A 14,801-nucleotide genomic window follows, 5' to 3' on the forward strand; every position below is an offset into this window, starting at 1 on the left:
CACTCAGCATCAAGGCTTGGAATTGGGGGTTAAATCACCAACAATGATTCCCAGGCGCGGCGCCGCTGCTGCCCACTGCTCCCCTCACCTCCCAGGGGGTGATCAAGGGGATGGGTCAAATGCAGAGGACACATTTCATTACACCTAGTGTGTGTGTGACAATCATTGCTACTTTAACTTAACTTTAACTTTACACATACAAACTGTAGCACACAAAAAAGCACATTTAATAAAAAAAACGTTATTATGGTCTTATCTTTACTTTTAAATTAAGTCCATGCGCCGCAACTAAAGCCCTCACTTAAACTTTCCACGTGCAAGATTGAATCTATTTAAAAAAGTGTAACCGAGGGTTTATAAATGTGGCCTATACTGTATGAAACTACAAAATAACAAACACGGAGGCTCCAGTTTACACGAGGACCACTTTATTTACCTTCTTTCAAAAACCTCCGCAATGTGACATCACTTCCGCTCTTAGCGCCTTCAAAATAAGAGCTCAAGGCATATACTGTATAACAGCGCATAACAGGAACTTAACATCACAAAGAGGAAAGCCCATGAAATTAGGTTACAAAAGTTATTTAATAAGAAGCCAAAAAGTGCAAAAACAATAATGTTCGTGTTGGAGGAGTTGTGAATTAGGTACACCTGCAGTCTGCAGGTGTATCTAATGTTGTGTCCCTGCAGTCATTCACAACTCCTCCAACCAGGGGCGCTGCTAGGGATTTTGGGCCCCATGAAAATAATCTTTACAGGGCCCCCAACACAGCGGCAACATTTTTTGATGCTATTTTACATACAATTATGTATTTTAATGGTATTTTTGACTATCATTACCATATGTTTGAAAGAAGAACAGCATCACAGTTGACATGTACAGTAGGGGAAGAACTGAGCACTCTGAATACAATGGAATTCATTTTGAGTCATTTATTTGCTGCACCACTGATTCTTAAATTGGAAATAAACTCTTATTGAATAAGAACAGCTTGATAAATGTTTGACTGGATTGATTATTTAACTAATATAGCAGTAAAATGTAAAAATCCAGAGTTTTCTTGAGCTAACATGGTGAGAAAAGTGAGCTAGCTTATTACCACAGACAGGGACAAAGTTAATATGCATAACTTCCCACCACAACTACCAAACCCACCTTTTTTTTGGAAATATTGGGTGACATATTGTCGACCCTTCAACTACTTCTCCTCTCTTATTTTCTTTTCCTTTCTTTTTTGGCTGCCTGATTTTTGAGGCATACTGCTGTCTCCTCCGCTTTTCCCGCTGTGGCGCTGTCTGTGACAAATCGCCGGTGCGCTACCTGCAGCTGATCCAGTCGGACTGAACCATTTTACGTAAATAGAGGGTGGGGGGGGAGGGCCCTGCAGGGGTTGATGCTTCCAAAACAAATAAAGGTATTGTTACCAGGACATGGAAAATAAAACATGTGTGATTATATGTTAGTTAATAACTTAGTGTCATTATTTTTTCTGTATTATAATTTCAGCATCATTAGGGGCCTCTCTGGGCCCCCTTCCATCATGGGCCCCTAGAATCCGTCTCCTTTACCCCCCCCCCCTTTTCGGCGCCCCTGCCTCCAACACCAACATTATTGTTTTTGCACTTTTTGGCTTCTTATGAAATATTTTTTTTAAATAGATTCAATCTTGCACGTGGAAAGTTTAAGTGTGGGCTTTAGTTGATATAACAATTCTACGGCGGGGGTGCAGGAGGCGAGCCTCAGCAGTGCGTCTTTTGCAGCCGTTTTATGATCGCTCAGCACAAGAAATACTTTACACACATACAGTTGTTGACAAAATACACTGTACATTATATACCTCAGCTAACTAAACTATGGAAATGTATAATATAGTTCATATAGCAATACAGTCTCACTGCACAGCAGGCCAGCAGTTAGCCGAGTCATTGCGCAATCCATGTTGAGGCACTGAGTGACGTGCCTCAACTGGCTGCTGTTCACCGCACCGTCTCTTCTCAGTATTTGAACGGCAAATGTGAAAATTCAGCGATTTTGAATAAAAATAATCTAAAACTGGTGAAGTTAAATGGAAAATAACTTTATAGTATAATCACTGGATACATAACAATTTAATTTTTTTTTTTTCTTTTTACATTTTTTTTCTTTCCATGATGCCTCTAGTGACTGCACGTCACTGAAATAAACTATAAAATCATTGCAATTAGAGATGTCCGATAATATCAGCCTGCCGATATTATCGGCCGATAAATGCTTTAAAATGTAATATCGGAAATTATTGGTATCGTGTTTTTTATTATCGGTATCGGGTTTTTTTTGGGTTTTTTTTAATTAAATCAACATAAAAAACACAAGATACACTTACAATTAGTGCACCAACCCAAAAAACCTTCCTCCCCCATTTACACTCATTCACACAAAAGGGTTGTTTCTTTCTGTTATTAATATTCTGCTTCCTACATTATATATCAATATACATCAGTGATCCTCAACAGGCGGACCGCGGTCCATGTCCGGACCCAGCGACGTGTCCGTCCGGACCCAGCACGAATTATAGTAAAAAAAAAAAAAAATTAAAAAAATTTTTTTTATTTTTTTTTTATTTTTTAAATTATTATAATTATCCATCCATCCATCCATCTACTTCCGCTTATCCGAGGTCGGGTCGCGGGGGCAGCAGCTTAAGCAGGGAATCCCAGACTTCCCTCTCCCCAGCCACTTCGTCCAGCTCCTCCCGGGGGATCCCGAGGCGTTCCCAGGCCAGCCGGGAGACATAGTCTTCCCAGCGTGTCCTGGGTCTTCCCCGTGGCCTCCTACCGGTCGGACGTGCCCGAAACACCTTCCTAGGGAGGCGTTCGGGTGGCATCCTGACCAGATACCCGAACCACCTCATCTGGCTCCTCTCCATGTGGAGGAGCAGCGGCTTTACTTTGAGCTCCCCTCGAATGACAGAGCTTCTCACCTATCTCTAAGGGAGAGCCCCGCCACTCGGCGGAGGAAACTCATTTCGGCCGCTTGTACCCGTGATCTTGTCCTTTCGGTCATGACCCAAAGCTCATGACCATAGGTGAGGATGGGAACGTAGATCGACCGGTAAATTGAGAGCTTTGCCTTCACCACAACGGATCGATACAGCGTCCGCATTACTGAAGACGCCGCACCGATCCGCCTGTCGATCTCACGATCCACTCTTCCCCCACTCGTGAACAAGACTCCGAGGTACTTGAACTCCTCCACTTGGGGCAAGATCTCCTCCCCAACCCGGAGATGGCACTCCACCCTTTTCCGGGAGAGAACCATGGACTCGGACTTGGAGGTGCTGATTCCCATCCCAGTCGCTTCACACTCGGCTGCGAACCGATCCAGTGAGAGCTGAAGATCTTGGCCGGAGGAAGCCATCAGGACCACATCATCTGCAAATAGCAGAGACCTAATCCTGCAGCCACCAAACCAGATACCCTCAACGCCCTGACTGCGCCTAGAAATTCTGTCCATAAAGGTTATGAACAGAATCGGTGACAAAGGGCAGCCTTGGCGGAGTCCAACCCTCACTGGAAACGTGTCCGACTTACTGCCGGCAATGCGGACCAAGCTCTGACACTGATTATACAGGGAGCGAACCGCCACAATAAGACAGTCCGTTACCCCATACTCTCTGAGCACTCCCCACAGGATTTCCCGGGGTACACGGTCGAATGCCTTCTCCAAGTCCACAAAGCACATGTAGACTGGTTGGGCAAACTCCCATGCACCCTCAAGGACCCTGCCGAGAGTATAGAGCTGGTCCACAGTTCCACGACCAGGACGAAAACCACACTGTTCCTCCTGAATCCGAGGTTCGACTATCCGGCGTAGCCTCCTCTCCAGTACACCTGAATAGACCTTACCGGGAAGGCTGAGTAGTGTGATCCCACGATAGTTAGAACACACCCTCCGGTTCCCCTTCTTAAAGAGAGGAACCACCACCCCGGTCTGCCAATCCAGAGGTACCGCCCCCGATGTCCATGCGATGCTGCAGAGTCTTGTCAACCAAGACAGCCCCACAACATCCAGAGCCTTAAGGAACTCCGGGCGGATCTCATCCACCCCCGGGGCCTTGCCACCGAGGAGCTTTTTAACTACCTCGGCAACCTCAGCCCCAGAAATAGGAGAGCCCACCACAGATTATAATTATCATAATTATAATTATTATAAAAAAATATAATAATTGTATTCATCTGTGAGTTATCGCTAGCGCAAGTCAACGTTCTTCGTTGTTTTTAATCAAATATCTCCACGTTTCGTTTACACTTCTCGTGTCTCACTCACTCCGTCTCTCTCTCTCTCTCTCTCTCTCTCTCTCTCTCAGAGAGAGAGAGACGGAGTGAGAGCGAGAGAACGCCACTGTGATTGGCTAATTCCGGGGTATGGGTTGTCATCTCTATCACAACGACACGCTGATAGGCTGTTACCACCTGGGTCATACACATGTGCAGTGCATGGAACCTTTCGCTGCAGGCACACAGTTGTCTCGTATCGCTACTTCGCTAACTGTTCACTCGTCAGTCACTGAATGTGAATCAAATCACAATGGCATGCTCCAAGTTGGCTCAGGCTGGTAAAAGAAAGGTGGACAGGGAAAACCGACGTTTCAAGGAAGAATGGACAGAGCAATATGTTTCATCCTACCTACTGCAAGTACCAGATCAATGTGTCTAATATGCAACAGTACTGTTGCTCTGGTGAAAAGTGAACATCTGAAACGTCACTATCTGAAAGAGCACCGCGAATTTGAAGAGACATTTCCTCATGATTCAGAGCTAAGAAAAAAAAAGAAATCACGAGGCTGAAAAAGTCATATGAAACATCAAGCAAGATTTTTGTTAAATCTATGACACAACAACAAATAGCAACAGAGCAGTGACGTGCGGTGAGGTTGATGGCTGGTGAGGCACTGACTTCATCACAGTCAGATTTACAAACATATGAACCCTAAAGAGTATCTTATTCACCATTTGATTGGCAGCAGTTAACGGGTTATGTTTAAAAGCTCATACCAGCATTCTTCCCTGCTTGGCACTCAGCATCAAGGCTTGGAATTGGGGGTTAAATCACCAAAAATGATTCCCGGGCGCAGCGCCACTGCTGCCCACTGCTCCCCTCACCTCCCAGGGGGTGATCAAGGGATGGGTCAAATGCAGAGAACACATTTTTTCAAAGTTCTTATTTATTTTTGTTTCAAAGAAAATATTTCATGTATTTTTTTGGATATTTATTTTATTTTTGTTAATTTTAAGAAAATGTTAAACTACCTACCTCCTGCTACTATATAAGCTTGACCGATAATAAACGGACCCAGACTGTTTCAAAAAAAACATTTGTGGACCTTCAAGATTTGTACTTGAGGACCCCTGATATATATCAATACAGTGTGCAGGGATACAGTCCGTAAGCACACGTGATACTGCTCCACTAATAGTACTAACCTTTAACACTTCATTTGACTCATTTTCATTCATTACTAGTTTCTATGTAACTGTTTTTATATTGTTTTACTTTCTTTTTATTCAAGAAAATGTTTTTAATTTATTTATCTTATTTTATTTTATAATTTTTTTTAAAAAGGACCTTATCTTCACCATACCTGGTTGTCCAAATTAGGCATAATAATGTGTTCATTCCACCACTGTATATATCGGTATCGGTTGATATCGGTATCAGTAATTAAAGAGTTGGACAATATTGGATATCGGCAAAAAGCCATTAACGGACATCCCTAATTGCAATATGTTTTACTAATAATAAGCACTTAAATAAGGTTTAGAGCAGGGGTGTCAAAGTCATTTTAGATGGGGGCCACGTGGAGAAAAATCTACTCCCAAGTGGGCCGGACTGGTAAAATCACGGCACGATAACTGAAAAATAAAGACAACTTCAGATTGTTTTCTATGTTTGAAAATAAAACAGGCACATTCTGAAAATGTACAAATGATAATGTTGTTGGGGTTGTTTTTTACACTTACATGTTGCGATTATTAGTATTCTATCTTTATTTGTCCTTATTTACACTTTCTGAATAAATGATGTGATAATGTTCATCAGTCAAATCATTGCTGTTCATTTTCAATCCATCAAGATAAATAAATAACATCAAAATCAAATTATGGGATGTTATTTATGTAGTTTAATCGTTTTCCTCGACTGGTGCGCTGACATCATGTGCTTTATTTTTTTGTACATATGTAGCATCATCTACAAAGATACAAATAACTGCTATTGCCACATCTAGTGGACACATTTAAAAGTTAAAGTAGCAATGATAGTCACACACACTAGGTGTGGCGAAATTATCCTCTGCATTTGACCCATCACCCTTGATCACCCCCTGGGAGGTGAGGGGAGCAGTGAGCAGCAGCGGTGGCCGTACCCGGGAATCATTTTTGGTGATTTAACCCCCAATTCCAAGCCTTGATGCTGAGTGCCAAGCAGGGAGGTAATGGCTCCCATTTTTATAGTCTTTGGTATGACTCGGCCGGGGTTTGAACTCACAACCTACCCACCTCAGGGCGGACACTCTAACCACTAGACCACTGAGCAGGACAACAGTTTCTTTCATTCAAAAATTTCAGCTAATTTTCATACTTAGCAAACTCAATAAAACCTGTTTGCGGGCCGCACGTTTGACACCCGGGTTTGGAGCTTATATTATAAAGTACATGTTTTCCTTGAAATACAGAAATGTGTTACCGTATTTTTCGGAGTATAAGTCGCTCCGGACTATAAGTCGCACCTTCCGAAAATGCATAATAAAGAAGGAAAAAAACATATATAAGTCGCACTTATATATGCGACTTATACATTTTTGGGGGAAATGTATTTGATAAAACCCAACACCAAGAATAGACATTTGAAAGGATATTTAAAATACAAACCCCGTTTCCATATGAGTTGGGAAATTGTGTTAGATGTAAATATAAACAGAATACAATGATTTGCAAATCCTTTTCAACCCATATTCAGTTGAATATGCTACAAAGACAACATATTTGATGTTTGCAAATAATAGTTAACTTAGAATTTCATGGCTGCAACACGTGACAAAGTAGTTGGGAAAGGGCATGTTCACCACTGTGTTACATGGCCTTTCCTTTTAACAACACTGAGTAAAGGTTTAGGAACTGAGGAGACACATTTTTGAAGCTTCTCAGGTGGAATTCTTTCCCATTCTTGCTTGATGTACAGCTTAAGTTGTTCAACAGTCCGGGGGTCTCCGTTGTGCTATTTTAGGCTTCATAATGCGCCACACATTTTCAATGGGAGACAGGTCTGGACTACAGGCAGGCCAGTCTAGTACCCGCACTCTTTTACTACGAAGCCACGTTGATGTAACACGTGGCTTGGCATTGTCTTGCTGAAATAAGCAGGGGCGTCTATGGTAACGTTGCTTTGATGGCAACATATGTTGCTCCAAAACCTGTATGTACCTTTCAGCATTAATGGTGCCTTCACAGATGTGTAAGTTACCCATGTCTTGGGCACTAATACACCCCCATACCATCACACATGCTGCCTTTTACACTTTGCGCCTAGAACAATCCGGATGGTTCTTTTCCTCTTTGGTCCGGAGGACACGACGTCCACAGTTTCCAAAAACAATTTGAAATGTGGACTCGTCAGACCACAGAACACTTTTCCACTTTGTATCAGTCCATCTTAGATGAGCTCAGGCCCAGCGAAGCCGACGGCGTTTCTGGGTGTTGTTGATAAACGGTTTTCGCCTTGCATAGGAGAGTTTTAACTTGCACTTACAGATGTAGCGACCAACTGTAGTTACTGACAGTGGGTTTCTGAAGTGTTCCTGAGCCCATGTGGTGATATCCTTTACACACTGATGTTGCTTGTTGATGCAGTACATTCTGAGGGATCGAAGGTCGCGGGCTTAGCTGCTTACGTGGAGTGATTTCTCCAGATTCTCTGAACCCTTTGATGATATTACAGACCGTAGATGGTGAAATCCCTAAATTCCCTGCAATAGCTGGTTGAGAAAGGTTTTTCTTAAACTGTTCAACAATTTGCTCATGCATTTGTTGACAAAGTGGTGACCCTCGCCCCATCCTTGTTTGTGAATGACTGAGCATTTCATGGAATCTACTTTTATACCCAATCATGGCACCCACCTGTTCCCAATTAGCCTGCACACCTGTGGGATGTTCCAAATAAGTGTTTGATGAGCATTCCTCAACTTTACATACCTGCCAACTTTTGAAATCAGAAAAACCTAGTAGCCAGGGTCCAGGGGCCGCAGGCCCCGGTAGGTCCAGGACAAAGTCCTGGTGGGGGGGTTCAGGCTTCGCCCCCCGACGCAAAATGATTGATTGCATTCAGACAGGTTAAAATGTTGCTAAAACCATCACTTTTCTATCAGTGACAGTGACTTTTCAAAACAAAAATATTACAGCAAAAATCATATGGGTTGATTGACATGTTTATTCTGTAAGCTAACTTCAATAATTTGAAATTATTTTGACAGTTAATGCCAGTTATCCTGTCAACCTTTCACAAGACTTCAATTTGTTAATTGAAAGTATAAACAGTATAAACACTTTTTACAGTAAACAAATGGTAAAACAGTACTAAACAATTCCATTAAAAAAAAATTGGTGTCATTATTAACTTTCTGTCCAAGCTTGTATAATCTACTGCCTTGTTCAATTGTAAAAAATATTCTGTGCCTAAAATTCACATTTCTATCACAATTATCATACTGTAAACATGGTAAGCTAACTTCATTAAAATTAATAGTCCTGTCAATAGCATGGAATTACAATTCAAATGTAGTTTTTTTGTAAGCCTTTCAAAAGAATTCAAAATATGAAAAATGAATGAAAATTAATTTAAGCCATCAGACACTTGAAAAGTGGCACATCACATCTCTAATGTAATCATTTGAACTTTTCAACAGAAATAGCACTGCAAAAATATTAAGGACATACTTCTGTATTTTGGTAGTTATGCTGTCAACATTTAACAAGATTTCTTCAACTTGGACTTGAAAGCATAAATAGTATAAACACTTTTAACAGTATAACAGTACTAAACAATTCCAATAGATAACGTTGCTGTCAGTACCTTTTTGTGGCTAAAATCCAAATTGTATCGCTAGCAACGGCATTAGACTTGTGTTTTTTTGTCCCAACGTGGTCTTTTACATCGCTAATTCCTCCGTGTCCGATCGAAAAATCTTGTCTGCACAAGGTGCAATTCGCGTAGTTTTCACCCTTTTTGGAACGGATAATTATTCTTGGATAGGCTTTTGAATATTCTTCACGGAATGACTGCAGTTTTCTTTTCGGTTTAAGACTCGTTTGCGATTTTTCTCCGGCTGATTCCATGAACGTTCGCTCGTTTGGAAACAATGGCAACTGGTGCCTCGTGCTTGGCAGCGGTGCTATAAATAGCCTCACGCATTTAAAAAAAAAAAATGTTTTTAATTAATGAAAAACCGTATTTTTTATCACTGCAACCGTAACCCGGAATAGGTTGATGAAAACCGTACTAATTACGGGAAAACCGGAGTAGTTGGCAGGTATGACTTTATCAGTATTTATTGCCACCTTTCCCAACTTCTTTGTCACGTGTTGCTGGCATCAAATTCTAAAGTTAATGATTATTTGCAATAAAAAAAATGTTTATCAGTTTGAACATCAAATACGTTGTCTTTGTAGCATATTCAATTGAATATGGCTTGAAAATGATTTGTAAATCATTGTATTCCGTTTATATTTACATCTAACACAATTTCCCAACTCATATGGAAACAGGGTTTGTACTTGTGTAGCGCTTTTCTACCTTCAAGGTACTCAAAGGGCTTTGACACTATTTCCACATTCACACACTGATGGAGGGAGCTGCCATGCAAGGCGCTAATCACCACCCATCAGGAGCAAGGGTGAAGTGTCTTGCTCAAGGACACGACGGACGTGACTCGGTCGGTAGAAGGTGGGGATCGAACCAGGAACCCTCAGGTTTCTGGCACGGCCACTCTCCCAACTGCGCCACGCCGTCCCCTATATATACTGTGTAAAATACTTTGGAAAGTTTTCACCCTCTAAGCATCTGTGCAAATGTTGCAAACAGCCCCTTAAACGTATCCAACTGTGATGTCATTAAGATGTGCAGCAAAGTAACATACCATATTTCCTTAAATAATGGCCACCACTCAAATTGACATATGTCCCAATTCATTACAGCGTGTGTTGGCCACATGAATAAATAAACACCTCACTTCAAAGTAGGACTCTTTCTTTTATAAGCTGTAGTGTGTTTAGATGGCCGTAATTACATTTACTGTGGCTGATAGCACTTTTGTAAGGCTGCAGCTAACGATTATTTTTCTATCGATTAATCTATAGATTATTTTTTTCGATTAATCGGTTAATCTATAGATTATTTTTTTTCGATTAATCTATAGATTATTTTTCCTTTTACCGATTATTTTTTTTATTTAAAATGAAGATGAAAAAATAAATGTTGGCCAGTTTTTTCAAAAGGCATGACTTTTATATACAAAAAAAAAAGTATGGCCACTCAGTCAACATTGACAACAACATGACAAAATATTCTGTAACAATGTAAACATTTAAAACTTTTAACATTTAACAAAATTAAAAGTAGCTTATTTGCTTTTTAATGTGCAAATATAAAAGTAAACATCCAGTGCAAATTTTAATATTCTGCAATAGTATAAGCATTTCTAAAGTAAAAGTATTGCTTATTTTGCTTTAAAATGTGCAAAAATAAAGATAAACATCCAATACAAAAAAGTGCAAAACGAAATATTCTGTAACAGTGTAAACATTTCAACAAAAGTAAAATTATTGCTTATTTTGCTTAATAACACAACAATGATAGTATGATTAAAGTGAAAGTTAATTGTTGGTTTGTACATAGTATATGTAACTGTTAATGTTGTAAAAGGTATTTGCACAACTAATTAACGTTAGCGTTAAAGAGGAGCGCCTCTTTGTAAACACTGAACAGGCATGCCAAACGCTCCTCTCAGAGCGAAACAGTGTTTTAGTTTATGAATTTACAACGCAGATACAAATGACACATTCATGATTTTGTGTAATGATGACAATGTATACTCACGCGGACGATTGACTAGTTGATGGTGATGGCAAGAACGCTGTCGGGTGTTTTCTTTTCAAATGTTCCTTCATAGCCGTTGTGCTGCTATGATAGGCCATTTCCGCTCGACACAGTGTGCATACAACAACTGTCAAGTGTTTGGCTTTTTTCGCTGTGCTTATCCCACACTTGAAGGGATGTACCAATGCTGAATGTGGCTTCTGGATTTCACTCAAAAGACCAGACCGTAGTTACTTTTTCCTTTTATTTTCCTTTAGTTTGCAACAGTTTTTCCAACCAAGAAACAGCTTCTTTTTTCTTCTTTAGTTTTTTTAGCAGTCTTTAGCAGTGTTAATAGACTTTAGTTTCTTTAGCTGTCATTAGCTGTCTTTAGTAGCCTTTAGTAGCCTTTAGCTTCTTTAGTAGGTGAAAAACCTTTAAGGACAAAACACCACAAGATTAACATGCTGTAAAAAATCAATCAATTATCAATCCCATAATTTACAACTATTAATTAGCTATCAAACTCTTAACCATTAAACAAGTGCAAGAAAATGGACACATCTTTTCCCTTTAAGTTAAAACAGATTTTAAATAAATTGTCTCAACATAAATGCACCAAGATACATATAAAATACATTTAACACCAGAAACACAATAGATAAATGCAACAGAAAACCCAATATGCAAATACATAAATACCTAACCAATTAACCACCTATTTAGATACAAATTTAAAATCCATATTCAATATAAATATATTATTAATTTAGCAGTGAAACACTCAATCTTAAACGCTGTCTACTGGTAGAAAAATGCCCCTTTTTCTACGCCCTCACCAACACAGTTAAATCCAACACTAAATTGAGCGACTTCACCCTCCTGATGAAGCAAACTGCTCCAACATTTATCAAACTAAGCAAAGAATATCAACACTAAACAACAGTTACATAACACACTGTGTGTATTTAGCCTCCAGACTAAGCACGCTACATGCTTAGTCTCACCAGCGCAACAGGTGCGCCACACCCACGAAGAGAAATATTAAATCTTACATACTTTTGGCACAACTCTGGGTTATCTGTAATGAACTAAACCTTTTTCCACTCTGCGCTGGCGTCTTTTGTACTCCTTGATTTGACACAGCGGTCTAATTACTGGGCTCGCGCACCAGCAGATGAGACGGGAGCGCGCCGCGTTATACCTGCGCGCGAACGTAAACTGATCGGCTCTGATTTTATAAGCCGACTGGCCGAAATAATGCCGAATTATATACATTTGTTTATTGAAATACTCCCACACTTTTGACGACATTTGGCGTGCTTTTTTCCCCTCGCTCGCACCGCTCGCATCATCTGCTTTGCGCTCCGCCATGACGGCAGTGTGACGTAAATATGCGACGCGTCGAAGCATAAAAACGACGTCGACGTATTTACGTAACCGATGACGTCGACTACGTCGACGCGTCGTTTCAGCCTTACACTTTTGTATTGTTTTTTTAAACCATGGATGACATTACCACAACACATTTGTAAAGCTGAATGATGTTGACCTGTAAACTGCATAGTATAAATACTGCATGAAGACAAGACAAGGTGTGTTAGAGGAGAAATGATGTTTAGTTTTGTACCTGTCTGCAATGGACCAGGAGTTGAATCCTCCGCCCGGGTCATGTGCCACATCACACAGGTAGGTATCGTACTGGTCCCGATAGCGTCTGATGCTTCTCAGCATGCTACCTGGCACACTGATGACCGTCCTGGCGCTCTGCTCCTTGGGACCAGGGAATATCACAACTCTGTTTCCTGGCTGCTGGTCTTGGGGCGCCTCCTCTGTCAGGCTGCTCTCAGAGAGGATGCTGAGTGAGAGTACAAAGGAGAAGATGTGACATTTTTTCATCACCTTGATTTTTTTTACACTGTATGAGCTAGATCAGGGGTCCTCCAACTACAGCCCACGGGTCAAATCCCCCCCTCCAATTGGCCAAACAGCTCCATTTTTGTTTCATCTGACCACAGAACTTTCCTCCAGAAGGTCTTATCTTTGTCCATGTGATGGCAGATGAAACAAAAATGGAGCTGTTTGGCCACAATACCCAGCAATATGTTTGGAGGAGAAAAGGTGAGGCCTTTAATCCCAGGAACACCATGACTACCGTCAAGCATGGTGGTGGTAGTATTATGCTCTGAGCCTGTTTTGCTGCCAATGGAACTGCTGCTTTAAATGGGACAATGAAAAAGGAGGATTAGCTCCAAATTGTTCAGGACAAGCTAAAATCATCAGCCCGGAGGTTGGGTCTTGGGCGCAGTTGGGTGTTCCAACAGGACAATGACCCCAAACACACCTCAAAAATGGCTAAATCAGGCTAGAATGAAGGTTTTAGAATGGCCTTCCCAAAGTCCTGACTTAAAGGTGTGGACAATGCTGAAGAAACAAGTCCATGTCAGAAAAGCAACACATTTAGCTGAACTGCAGCAATTTAGTGGTCAAGTGGTCAAGCAGAAGCTTGTGGATGGCTACCAAAAGCGCCTTATTGCAGGTCAACTTGCCAAGGGACATGTAAGCAAATATTAACATTGCTGTATGTATACTTTTCACCCTCACATTTTCAGTAGAGCCATAATAAATTCATACAAGAAGCAAACTTCATGAATGTTTTTTGTGAGCAACAAGTATGTGCTCCAATCACTACATCACAAAAACATAAGACTTGTAGAAATGATTGTAAAGTCAAGACAGCCATGACATGATGTTCATTACAAGTCTATATACACTTTTGACCACCACTGTATATATACACACATATATACATATATAAATATATAAAAAAGCAGAACCCATAAAAGTTGCATTACAGTCTACAAAGACCTTAAACTTCAGTCTGAGTACGATCATTTCCATACTTGCCAACCTTGAGACCTCCGATTTCGGGAGGTGGGGTGAGGGGGGTGGGGGTGGGCGTGGTCGGGGTGGGACGGGGGCGTGGTTGGGGGCGTGGTTGGGGGCGTGGCTAAAAGGGGAGGAGTATATTTACAGCTAGAATTCACTAAGTCAAGTATTTCATATATATATATATATATATATATATATACATATATATATATATGTATTTTATTATATATATATATATACGTATATATATATTTATTTTATTATATATATATATAAATATATATATATATATATGTATTTTATTATTTATATATATATATATATATATATATATATATATATATATATATATATATATATTTATTTTATTATATATATATATATATATATATATATATATATATATACACACAGGTAAAAGCCAGTAAATTAGAATATTTTGAAAAACTTGATTTATTTCAGTAATTGCATTCAAAAGGTGTAACTTGTACATTATATTTATTCATTGCACACAGACTGATGCATTCAAATGTTTATTTCATTTAATTTTGATGATTTGAAGTGGCAACAAATGAAAATCCAAAATTCCGTGCGTCACAAAATTAGAATATTACTTAAGGCTAATACAAAAAAGGGATTTTTAGAAATGTTGGCCAACTGAAAAGTATGAAAATGAAAAATATGAGCATGTACAATACTCAATACTTGGTTGGAGCTCCTTTTGCCTCAATTACTGCGTTAATGCGGCGTGGCATGGAGTCGATGAGTTTCTGGCACTGCTCAGGTGTTATGAGAGCCCAGG

At 40.1% G+C, this 14,801-nt stretch overlaps 1 protein-coding gene across 3 annotated transcripts in view; it reads right to left on the minus strand.

Moving 5' to 3' along the window:
- kiaa0753 (KIAA0753 ortholog) overlaps positions 1-14,801 on the minus strand; it is a 75,635-nt gene that overhangs the window by 7,727 nt on the left and 53,107 nt on the right. For all 3 annotated transcript variants that reach the window (XM_061973210.1, XM_061973211.2, XM_061973209.2), the window contains exon 18: positions 12,738-12,965. In XM_061973210.1, the coding sequence (XP_061829194.1) occupies positions 12,738-12,965 (228 nt within the window). The remainder of the gene's footprint in view (positions 1-12,737; positions 12,966-14,801) is intronic.

This window comes from Nerophis lumbriciformis, linkage group LG17 (genome assembly GCF_033978685.3).
Source record: "Nerophis lumbriciformis linkage group LG17, RoL_Nlum_v2.1, whole genome shotgun sequence".
In the NCBI taxonomy this organism is placed as follows: domain Eukaryota; kingdom Metazoa; phylum Chordata; class Actinopteri; order Syngnathiformes; family Syngnathidae; genus Nerophis; species Nerophis lumbriciformis.